The 12,834-nt window shown below is 42.4% G+C and overlaps 1 protein-coding gene across 1 annotated transcript in view; it reads right to left on the bottom strand.

Moving 5' to 3' along the window:
- LAMA1 (laminin subunit alpha 1) overlaps positions 1–12,834 on the bottom strand; it is a 145,775-nt gene that overhangs the window by 15,146 nt on the left and 117,795 nt on the right. Inside the window, exons 49-54 of the mRNA XM_005303098.5 lie at positions 10,321–10,471; positions 9,314–9,458; positions 3,973–4,114; positions 2,383–2,497; positions 1,998–2,168; positions 655–806 (exon numbers count right to left, since the gene is read on the bottom strand). Of these exons, the coding sequence (XP_005303155.2) occupies positions 655–806; positions 1,998–2,168; positions 2,383–2,497; positions 3,973–4,114; positions 9,314–9,458; positions 10,321–10,471 (876 nt within the window). The remainder of the gene's footprint in view (positions 1–654; positions 807–1,997; positions 2,169–2,382; positions 2,498–3,972; positions 4,115–9,313; positions 9,459–10,320; positions 10,472–12,834) is intronic.

Below are 12,834 nucleotides of genomic sequence, written 5' to 3'. Positions count from 1 at the left end.
CCCCTCTCCCGTCCCCTAGAGCTGGGGCTGGGAGCAGAGCCCCCGGCATGGGGCTGGCAGCCGGGACCCCGTGTGCGGGGCTGGGAGCAGAACCCTGGGTGCAGGCCGGCAGCCAGGACCCTGGGTGCGGGGCCAAGAGCAGAGCCCCGCGTAAGTGCAGCACCCCCCCCACACACACACCCTAGTTCCCGTGCCTATGTAAAGATTCATAGATAATTCAAAGATAATCCACCTACACCATTTACAGCTAAAGAGGTTCTTTGAAGAATATTTTATTATTTAGTAGGATGGATTTGTTGAGCAGCTTTATAAATGTGACAACTAATCCAGTTACAGGAGTAAATTGGACATGTATATTTCTTAGTCAAATAAATAAATAGTCAATTAACTGTCTACTTTTTCTAGCAATATTTAGTACATTTTACTCAGGTGGTCCAGACTGTCTAAAGCTTTCAAGGGAGTTTTCATGCACAACTTAATCACTGGCTGTATGCAATTACCATATAAATCAGGACTCCTCCATTAACAACAGAAACATACAACCCTGATTGTTCCACTGAAATGAGCTAGCTAAGTCAGTTCTTCAGGGAACATGGTGAACTGACAATGACATACAGTAATTAAACAAGTGGTACTGTTCACAGTCACATGTACCTCTTATTCCGGATCAGGATGACAGAATGTTCTTGCCCATCACTGTATGTTCCATTAGCAGGCTGGAGGATGATTTTTCTAGTACTTGCTCTGTCTCCTGCATTAATATGCACTGCAAGATGACCATCAATCAGCATGATGGAAAAGAAGGGCTGTGGAGATTTAATCATTCAATTAATTTTTTTACTGCAACTCTGTTTTCTTTCATACCCTATAAATAATACCTAAAAGGGTGATTTGGTCAAATCTGCCACCAAATTTAGGTGTTATAGACAAACTTTGATGAACTCCACAACCAAAAGAAAACATCCATCATTTATTTTATTTATTTGTTTTGTTTATTTTTTAAATTTCAATGGAAACAATTCAAAAATAAAATACCAAAACATATAAACTGGCCCCTGCAATGTTTGCAAGTCAAACATTGTAACACTCGTGACAGTGAATGAGAACAGATAACAGCTAGAGAACTAAGCCTTCTAACTAAAGAGACATGAAAGCTGGGAGTCCCCCTGTCCATGGTAAAAGCTCAGGTAAAAACCCAATCCCTTTATATCCCCATATGATAGTGCTAAAGGAAGCTGGGATGCTGTCCTTGGACGCTGCTTGGGAGCTCCATCTTTCATACCAGCCTCCAGATAGCAGATGTTTGATAAATTTTAATCCAACAACCACCACCTCCTGCTGGAAAGGGAAAGGAACATTGTCTCTCCCTCTGTTCTCCCTCTCATTCCAGAGCCTCTTGAATGTTGTAGGTTGAGTGGGTCTCTACTATCCTACCCTTCTACCAGCCTCCTGGCTGCTACAATCAGATGTCTGGGGTGCCTCCACTACTCTACTTCCTACCCAATCTCTGTGTCTGGGTCTCCCTCCCCACTGCCTGTCTCTGTTGCTGTTCATAGCTTTTCTCAGTAGTAGTAGGGTGAAACTGACTTGATTCTTTTCAATTTCAACCTGTCCACATAGCAGCAGCAAAATCAACAATGCTCTGGTCAGTTTTCACTCTGCCACAATTCTGCAAAACCATGAGCAGCAGCAAAGATATTGGAGTTGTCTGTCTGCAGAATCAGGAACACGCCATTGCATTGGTTTACGTTTGGCCCATATTTGGAAGACTTTCTTTGCAACCATCAGGGCTAGATATATTTTTTTAATTTGTAATGAAAGTTTACATTCTGAAAGAGTGGATGTCATTTGCTTGAGAAAAACTTCCTACTCACGCCCCAGTGGATTTTTTTCTAGCATTGCTATCCACTTTATATTCTTAAACTAAACAGGTGCTAAGACATGTTGAAGCAAAGTTGTTAAAAAGTATTTCAGGTTTAAAAGCAGTTAGTACCAACCAAATGTGCTTGTCTGCGTCGTCGCTTCTCCATTCCTTTGCTGAGACCAGCCAAGATGATGCCGCTACTGTTCTTAGTAGCAAAAGTTACCATCAGTTCTGATTCTGGAGACAGGGACTTAGGTAGCAACTCAATGTAGCCATCATTCAAGATGCTAACACTACGGATAGGCTGTTTTGCAAAAGCAGAGAAATAAATGATAGCTTTTGTCCCCTATGAGATGTCCAGTGTGAAAGAACAATACCAATAGTGGACTAACTGATAATTTATCAATAAATCAATACACTTCTACTCTCTACATTTAATCACAAAACACTGATGCATTGTTTAATATACAGCAATAATCAGAGTATAACAACCCAGCAGAGCTGCCAGAGTTTCCTACCTCCAGTATGCAGCCTTTTCTCACACCATACGAGTTTTTTAGCAAGTCAAAGGTAGAGCGGGATATTTCCAGATTCTTAATGCATCCCACATATGTTCTGCTGTTAAGCCCTTTCCTGAAAGAAAAAAAATAGTTTCCACGGTAAAAACAAAAGACTGGTTTAATAATTTAAATTGGGATTTATTTGGGAAAATGTAAAGTTACATTATTTAACAGGAAAAGAAGAGATTGATTTGAAGGGCTGATCCTGCTCTTTAAAGTCAGGGTTAGTTTTCTCATTGTTTTTAATAGGAGCAAAATTGAGCCAAAATGTAGCTGCACAACGTACATTAAATCTTATCTGAACTACCAAATCTAGAGGAGACAGCACTAAAAGCTGAAACACTCAAATGTACAGCAATGCACTGCAAAACCAAAGTATGACTCATGTCCAAAGCTGGGGGGGGAGACAGGGGGGTGTTGGTAAATCCTCAGCTGCAATGACACAGCTCAGTGAGGGAGGAGGTAAAGGCACTCTATTCCACCTATCCCACCCATTCCTTCTTATTAGAGCTGTCCCGGGAATAAATTGTTCTCTAGTGCAAGTTAGAACAATCTAAGACCTGGTCTAACTTGGACTGGCTCATTGTGCCTTCCTAGGGGTTCAGCTGTGGGCACTAATTATCCAGGCACAGAGATGCCATATAAAAATCAAACTACCTCATTTGCAGGAAAAATCAGATATAGACTTTAGAGCCATTATCTTCAGGCTGAATTGAAGCAGCTTGAAGAATTGACCAGTGTGGGTGTGTAATAGAGAAAGCATATGTTGTAAACTGGAGACATCCACAAATTATTATTTTTTTAAATGGCTCCTATTGGGATATGTTATTTTTGGTCTGCCTCTAGTCCAAGTACTGAGACGGAGTTGCAAAAATTCCATTTTAAATTTTTTTAAAATGTATGCTGAAGAACAGGTTTTTTTCCATTAACCATGGTGTCTACATAAAATTTACATGCATTCAGACTATGGTTTTATTTGCTTTTATTTTACACTTCAGTAACATATAGACTGATCTGGCTATTTTAAAAAGAAATAAGGCCCTCACTACTGTATATGGTATTTTAAAACCTTAAACATTATAAACAACACTGGAGTAATGACAATTGTTATTTAAATAAGAGGTATAAAGTATAAAGACACTTTAAAGTATAAAGACATCAGCATGGACTACATCTTGTAGATGGGTCAGTTGATCCCTGGCACTTAGTGGTTCTAATTAGGTAGTGTAGTCTAGATAGAGCACTGGACTGGGACTCAGGAGAGTTGGTCTGTTTGTAACTTTGGGGCAGTAATGTCACCTCTCTGCTTCAGTTTCCCCATCAGTAAAATGGTGACAATGATGCTTACCTCCCTTTGTAAAGCACTTTGAGATCCACTGATGAAAATAATTAATAATAATGAGTAATGGCCAGATCCTCAGCTGGGGTAAACTGTCATAACTTAGTAACTTCAATGGAACTATAAATTTATACAAGCTGAAGATCCTCCCCAATACTTACAAACACATAAGCAGAGGGAAGAAACAGAAGGAAGAACGAACTCTGTACCTCACAGCCCTAGATCTTGGCAGTCCACCAATGTAAATTGGGTCCTTATCTGAGCGATTGAGGTCTGAGGCTACCCCAGGGGATTCTCCTTGTTTGGTTTCTTTATAATTAAGATTATATGCATCCATGACAGCTAAAACTCCTGCAAAGAAAGGAAGTACAGATCAGCGGATAAAAACACTAAGACATGATTTTCTAGCGTGGTAATATTTTTGTATGAAATGTACAATAATTTCCCAAGTAAAACGAATACACACACAGTCATTTTTTCATTATAAAAGTTGAATCTATTTTACTCTCAAGATTTTAGATAAGCTAGCCAGTTCTTTTACCAAAAACAAACAGATTTTGGAGAAACCAACAGAAAAGTATCTATGTATAATAAATAAGGATATGATTCTGTCACAGCGGTCACGGATTCCATTACTTTAATGGCCCTCCATGACTTCTTCAGCTACAGCCCACTGCAGTGGCAGGGCTGGAGCAGCTGTCAGCCCCTGCCCACGAGCAGCAGCAGGCCTGGAGCAGCGGCTGGTGGTCAGCCCCCACTGCAGGAGCAGTGGCCCAAAGCTGCAGGAACAACAGGCTGCCGCTGCAGAAGCAGTGGCTCTGGGCCGCAGAAGCAGTGGCCAGCGGCCACTGGGTCAGCCCGCAGGGGCCAGAGCAGCTGTCTGGAGCAGTGGCCCAGAGCAGTGACCTGGGCAGCAACTCAAGCAGTGGCCTGGGGACACCAGAGCAGTGGCCCAGGGCCGCCGGAGATGGAGCAGCAGACAGGGCCAGAGCAGAGGCTGGGGCCATAGCAGTAGCCACTGACAGGTCAGCCCCTAGGGCCAAAGCAGCGGCTGGGTCTACAGCAGCCCCAGGGGTAGAGCAACGGCCAGGCTGGGTCAACCACCACCACAGGAGCAGCGGCAGGACTGGAGCACTGGCCACCAATCAGCCCCTGGTGGGGTTCCCACTGTAGTCCTCCCCACACAGACAGGTCACGGGTTTCCTTGAATTTTTGTTTATTGCCTGCGTCCTGTCTGGGACTTTTATTAAAAACACCCATGACAAAATCTTAACCTTAATGAGATCATGGGGATTTAAAACGAAATAGCCCCTCTGTGAATGGACACGCCCTCACTCTTCTGGGGAGGAGACTAACAAGCTCTTCTGCCCTGTTCAACACCAACAAGGGGCATTGCAATGCTGGAGTGGGTGGAGTTTAAAAAGGGAAAACTGCCCCACAGGAAGGAGCGGTGAACAGGAGAAGGGCTGCTCTGCCTCAGAGACTGCTGACAGCGGAGAGGGAGACAGCAGCAGGCCTCACCACTCCCAAAACTGCACAGCCCAACTACAAAGCAGTATGTCCCAAGAGGAAGGGCCAGAGATTGACCCCATTAAAAGGCAATAAATGTGTTGACAGAATAAGCCGAAAGGGTTGAATCCAGAAAGACTGCCTGATTGCCAGGCCATCTTTGCCTTTCTTTGTTTTCATACAGATTTCCCTCTCTAAGGGAAAAAGAGGGGAGAGGGCCTTTCTTTTGGCTGTTTGTTTTACTAAGAAAACCCCGCATGTGCTACAAACTGGGGGGAGAAAGAAGGACATTATAAATTAACAGAAGTGGGGGCCCTGCTCCCCCACACCTTCACAAAAGGGAAAAGCTATTGTCTAAAATTTATCCCCATGAGTCACCAATAAATCCTGACCACAAATCGACTCCGTAGGTTTGGGTAGTTAGGAGTTTTGCTAAACCCTCCACAGAATTCCTGCATTTTAGGTGCTCAAATGCACTGTTCTCCTTTGGCTTTCCTTAACATTCTCGCAATGCTTAAGAGCGCTGTCTTCTAGAGGTCACTGATCATGATGTCTCGTATCCTAATGTGTTCTTGAATTGTTCATTCGTACCCTTGGATTGCGCCAAGTACTCCAGTAATCACGGGGATCATTCTACTCTTTGTTCTACTCTTCCATAATTGTTCCACTTCATGGCAGAGCTCTTCATACTTCACCATCTTTTCTTCTTGTTTTTTTTTTTAAACGTTTCTGGCTGCTAGTATGGCAATATCAATTGCCATGTTCTTGTTTGTCTTTTCTACAAAAACTGTGTCCAGCCTCTTTGCCTGCACCGTTTGGTCTGTGAAAATTGCCAGATCCCATAAAATCTTAACCTCTTCATTCTCTAGAGCTCTTTCAATTTGGTGGGCATAATACCACATGGTTCATTTAAATCTGTTATTTGGCTCAAAGGCTCCAATGAAGCCAGTTGGTGATCTCACTGTATCTGGTCATATATTGCCTCCCAGCTCTTGCAGGAGCACAACACATGTGGCACCGTCTCATCCTGTTTGGAACATATTCTGCAGTTTGGAGAGTAGTTATGTCGGTCAATGTTGTTTCCAATGTAATTAACCCTTAAGGGTACATTTATAATGAGGCTCTCTGTCAGTCTCTTGAAGGATCCTTTTACTACAGTTCAGGGAAACTGCACCTACATCCCCAACCGGCCCCTCTCTTGAGCAGAGACCACGTCTCTCTCCCTCCTGACCAGGCTATTTCCAGGCTGCACAGCTCCCTGCCTATCCTGTGAATTCCAGAGCAAAGTTAGACTGTGCTAGCAGGCCCGTTTTCCTATTCTCCTGAGTAATTGTGTAATTGCCACAATTAAGTTACCACACAGCTCTTTCTAAGCAGGTGAATTTATTCCTAAAGTGAAGGCATTAAAGAGAAAACGCATTAAAACAATAGCAAAACCCACACACATACTAATAAGCTTATCAGAGATCACCCTAGCCCTGGCCAGTGAACAGTCCTTCAAACCCAACTGTGGCAAGTCTACACTACAAAATTAAGTCAACCTAAGTTACACTGATGTACAGCCACTGCTGTAATTGAATCGGTTTTACCCGTCCACACTACGCTCCTTGTGTCGGAGGTATGCGTCCCTGACAGGAGCCTTTGCACTGATTTAACTGCCAGTGTAGGGCATTGTGGAACAGTTTCTGAAAGGCGGCAAGAGTTCAAGCAATGTAATGTCTACTCTGGCCTACCCGTGTTGACCTACCTACATTGATTTAAGCGCTATGCCTCTCTCAGAGGCGAAGTTAAGTCAGCGTAGTGGGCGAGTTACATGATGAGAACTACATCTTAGTGTAGACACTTAGGTCTGGTCTATACTACCCGCCTGAATCGGCGGGTAGAAATCGACCTCTCGGGGATGGGACGCGATAATCGATCCCCGAATCGGCGCTCTAACTCCACCAGCGGAGGTGGTAGTAAGCGCCGCCGACAAAAAGCCGCAGAAGTCGATTTTGCCGCCGTCCTCACAACGGGGTAAGTCGGCTGCAATATGTCGAATTCAGCTACGCTATTCACGTAGCTGAATTTGCGTATCTTAAATCGACTCCCCGCTGTAGTGTAGATGTACCCTTACAGAGTTAGGTCAACATATGCTGCCTTACGCTTACTCTTCTAATTCTGTAGTGTAGAACAGGCCTGTGACAGTCTTGCTTCAAACTACGCTCTATGAAAGTCAGCACCCTGGTCACTTAGAATACCTGGGGCTCTGGGTGTGACTAAGGTGGAACAATGCACTGACACGGGCTGGTAGCCTGACGAGTTAATGAGGTGATTAGATCACCAACTGGAGAACCCAGGAAGGAAAGCAGAAAGTTGAAAAGGCTAAATCAAGGAGCAGGAAGGGGCTCTTCATAACTGAGGCTATCTGGTTGTATTGTACCCGGAGCTTAAGAAAGAGACAAACAACAAACACATGTGGTGAAGGTACCTTGGTGAACCTGTGTGCTGATTAATTCACCCAGAGGGTTTACCAGCCAGGGTTTTCCTGGAGAGGAAATGGGAGCCCATTGACACCCACCAAGAGGTTTTTCTGTGGTCACAAGTTCATCAGCTGTTAGCTCAGAACAAGCACGCTCATGAATCTGTGAGTTACTCCTTTAGGATGTTTGAGCCTTTTGATCTTGGGAATAGGTAATTCAGAGACAACGGACCACTCCCTTTGATAAAGCTTCAAAAGATCCAGTCCAGATTTAGGCTTTTTCATTCACCTCCTTGCAAGTATTTCCTAGGAAGCCTGCCCAACTCACAGATGTTTGTCTTAGCCCTTTGTTTAAAAGAATCCTTTGAGGCACATAACACTTCCACTTCCCATTAGTCATGTCTCCCAGACAAGTTACATACAATCCCACAGTAACACATAAATATTTACATTTACATTTTTAATACATTGAGCTCCTAAAATACTTAAACTAAGTTTAACTTAATTCAGTAAGGTTTGTCCAGGATACTGCAGGAAGTTGTCACACTGTCACACCTGCTACAAGCCAGGAGTTTGCTAATATTTGATCACTAATGGGTTCGATCTCTCTCCATCACTCTCTGTGCACTGATTTCTGTGTAACTCTTTCAAGTCTTTCTTGGGCAATTTGCTTTCTCTTTTCTTTTATGCTTTCTTGCGCTGGGACACATGCTCAGCTATTGCTTATTCTTGCGATCAGAGGATCTTCACTTTGGTTGATTCCTCATATAATTTGCTGTTATATTTTTCATTGTCTGTAGCAAAACCTTTTTCTCCATCATATCATCAGATGTACATCCGACCCACCTCTTGACTCTTGATTCATTACTCTGTGCATCACCAGGAGCTTTCTTGTTTGGATGTCAAATGTTTTCTTCTCTTGATTCCACTTGATTGCTCTGGCAGTGTATGGTACTACTGGAATCACCCACATATTAATGGCTCGGATTAAATTCTTCTATGTGAGTTTTATCCTAAGAACGGTTCTTATTTGTCTCTAATATTCTTTCCTCACTTCTTTCTTTAACTTCCTCATGTTGTAACTTCAACAGTTCCCCGATTCCAATGTATTTATAGAGGCCATGCTGAGAGATATCTTGGATAGTACCTTTGTTAACTTGCATGCCATCTGACTCTGTATCGGTTTCTCTTTACAAACACCAATGCAAATTTATATGCACTTATAATGAGGCTGTGGAGGAAACAATTGACTATGAAAAAGATAACAGTGTTCCAGTGTTTAAAGACTATTTAAATGTGCTTTCCTTTCTTCCTACACATTACACATAAAAAAAAAAACGAATAAAGGGAATAATATCGAGGCCAAGCTTCATTCATGCATCAGAGTGCTCATATGTCACGCAACAAACTGGCATTGCAATTACTTTCAACAAGAGAGCACCACAAAAATGGCTGTCAAAGAATGAATGTGCATTGGGAATAACCAGACAAAACTGGCATGGAATGGTGACATTCCTAATGACTACTTCAGACACTTATTTGTAAAATCATAAACATTTACTTTTCAGTCTGTGTCCTACCTTGCTTCTTGTTACGACTGAATGAGATTTTGTACCATGTTCCATTATTGTAACGATTTTCGGTTGTAAGCGTAAGAGGTCCTGAACCAAGATCAACAGTTAATCTAACTTTGCCATCAACGAGCTCTAGGGACAAGAAATCTCTCTGCAGAAAAAAATATACAGATACACTGAGTAAAAAGAAATATGTAATAATGAATACTTCAAAGGTCTTGGAATATCCTTATAAAAAACTGCAAGTGACTAATGTATCCAAAATATCTTGTACTCAGGGCACCTACTTTTCCTATGTTCAGAAAATCTAATCTCTTTAATACCATTTTAATAATAATAGTAATAATAATAACAACATTAAGTTAGCAACAATCAGGAATCCTAGAAATCTGTTTGCCACGGAAAAACGTGTAAATCTGCATTTTTACAGTGAATCTAGTTTTTACTACTGCCATCTGGGACAGACAGCCCAAGCCCCAGTGACCCATTTCATTTCAGTCACAGAAAAACATGGATTTTTATGTTCTTTAATGGGAGAATTTTAAGGTTTTTATCATGGGAAAACTCGGATCCCTGGTAATAATACTCTGGAAGGATATCCCCGTGTTTGGATTCCTTTTGTTTTTACCCCATTACTATTCAGGGTGGTCTGACCCACCATCAGGATTGGTTATCCCATTTGCTGAGACAGGTTTCAATAATAAATGTCACATATACATTTCCTTTGTTGAGTTTGGGCCTCTTGATAATATCTCCTTAGATTACCACCCTTTTTAAACATATTTTGAATTATCATCATGGACTAATACTCTACGGAGAATATTTATATTTTAATTCTACTGCTTCAAAGAGATTCTCAGGGGTCAAAATCATATAAGATATATATGTCACAATACAAGGTGATAATTGATTCCAAGACAGAGAAGCAGAAAGATGGGGAAAAAATCAAACCTTTACAAGGTTAGTTTCCAAATACAATTTTGATCAATGTAATATCTCAACAGTTTTCTTACAGTGCCATTAGAAGCAAGATACAGTAGGAGCCCATTAGGCGAGAAGGTGCTGAAAAACATGATTATCTGAGTCACAGTGGAGCGGAGGGCCCTCTCCACAACTGAATATCCACTGCCGTCAAAATGGAAAGAAGTGTCTTCATCCTGTGGGCTATAAAAATGAAAAAAGAAGTTGCTGAAATGCTGAATACCACAGGACAGATTTGCATTTTTCCAAACACAATATTTCATATGCAACCTAGGAGAATGAAATCAGTTGGGGAAGCCACTAGCAATATAATTAGGAAGTGAGACCGTAGAAGGAGACTTGAATCTTGTATGTCATGAATAATTAAAGGATTCCAGCCAAGCGCCACTTTTATTATTGAATCTCTGAATATCTAGTTTAGCTTTGGGGGAGAATTTACCCAAGATAGAAAAATCAGTCTTTACCACTCTTTATAAAAGAAAAAACACTACAGTTCCGAAAGGAAAGAATTAATTGCTACCACTCTGACTCTCAAACTTACAGAATGCATGCATTTTTCCAAATTCCTTGCATAAATGCATTTACATTACAGCAAATATTGCATGTGATGAACTGGGTTCTAGCCCACGAAAGCTTATGCCCAAATAAATTTGTTAGTCTCTAAGGTGCCACAAGGACTCCTTGTTGTTTTTGCGGATACAGACTAACACGGCTACCACTCTGAAGCAAATATTCTTTTATCTTTTTTCCTTGCAATGCTTCTAAAAACCACATTTTTATACATAATCATGCAACACCCTCTGCTGGTTCTAAATGGGACATTCTACAAAAAGTTGTTGCCAAACCTATTTCATTTCAACCCTATTAGATATACAAACATTTAGAGATGTAAGCAGAAAACACTCCTGCAAAATGGTACACTGACCACCAGCGTTACCTACTGGTGAAGCAGGGATATGGCAGGATATATCCCTTTTCCATTACAGTTCTGTCTTGTGAGGTCTTTCCCTGCTTTTGTGGCTCAGCCCCCTCCCTAGCCAGGTCACATATTCCAGTCCATCCTTTTGGGGATATACAAAAGAAAGTCTGATTTTGGGGAAGTCTTTTGGTGCCTGCAACGGCTTCAGTACTTTCTCCTGAGTCCAGGGACTTGGAGTTTGGACTCTTGAGCATTCAGGGTTTTCCCCTGCTGGATTCCCTGCCAAGTAAAAGGCCCAAAACTATTCCTTAATTCGTTGTTCTCCAGCATGGGGTTTGTATACCTCATCGCATACCCTTCCCCAGGTCTTGTCTTCTGCACCCAGGTACCCACCCTCTCGTGAAAAAAATATCTGTGTTTTGGTCGGCCTTCCCAGCTTGGTGAAGTACCTAAAAACTACACGGCTGTAAGGAAAGCTACCACTGCATAATTCCGGGGTTGGCATTCTTCATGTTGTTCAACCAGCAAAGACAGGATGGTCTGTTACTAACAAAAAGGGGTATCCCAGCAAACAGTATCTTAGGGCATCTACCGCCCATTTCTCAGCTCAGGCTTCCTTTTCTATGACTGAATAGGCTACCTCCCATGGGAATAGTTCTCTACTTATATAGAGGACCAGTGGTTCCTCTCCCTCAACATCCTAGGAAAGGACTGCTCCAAGTCCGACATCAGAAGCATCTGTTTGTAGTGTTTTTGGAAAAGTCTGGATAAAAAAAGCACTGGTTCCTGACACAAATGATTTTCTTAGGACTGATATCCCTCACGAGGGCTGTGAAGGGTGCTGCAATTGTGACAAAGTCAGGTATGAGTTATCTATAATAGCCTGCTGGGTCCAAAAAGCATGTCTCTGTTTTCTGTTTTGAGATGAGGCAGACTCCTAAGGCCTGTACTTTGCCAATTAGTGTTCATAACTTGCCCTTCCCCACAGTGTAATCGAAGTATGTAACTTCCCGGTTTGCCATCTTACATGTGGCCAGGTTCACAGTGAGTCCAGAACTCGCAAGGGCCTGAAGGTGGCATGTCGTATTTCCTCTTCCACTGTGTCCCACATCTTTCATGGGAGTGGTCACGGGTTCTCATGGACCTGTTGTCCTGGTTCAATGGCTATGTGATGATACACAAGGTGAGTCCGTTCAACGTGGCAAGGTTAAAAATATGGCATGGAAGGATTCAATTAGCTTCAGCATTTGGGCCTCCTGCTTTGGTTGAAGCTCTTCCCCCATCAGTATGGCTTGGGATTCTGGGGTCACTGGTGCTTGAGGGCCTACTTCAGGTGGATAGGGTGTTATGAGGAGTACCTCTTGGTCTTTACAGGCCTTCAGAACATTGGTGTGGTATACTTGAGTTTCCTTTTTCTTCCCTGGATGCCAGATTTCTTAGCTAACTGATCCTCCTTGTCTCACCACCTCGAATGTCCTCTTAGATCACTTTCTACCTAAGTCCTCTTCTTCCCCACAAGATAAGTTAAAGAATCAAATTAAAGTTTCTGCCCTTTGCAATCAGTCACCAGTCTCTCCTTTGCAGGCTTTGTCGGGTCGGTGTTGCCGGGTCTCTGGCTGTAGAGTCC

This window comes from Chrysemys picta, chromosome 2 (genome assembly GCF_011386835.1).
Source record: "Chrysemys picta bellii isolate R12L10 chromosome 2, ASM1138683v2, whole genome shotgun sequence".
In the NCBI taxonomy this organism is placed as follows: domain Eukaryota; kingdom Metazoa; phylum Chordata; order Testudines; family Emydidae; genus Chrysemys; species Chrysemys picta.
Note: the sequence above shows the minus strand (reverse complement) of the source record. Positions and strands in the feature narration are given on the sequence as shown.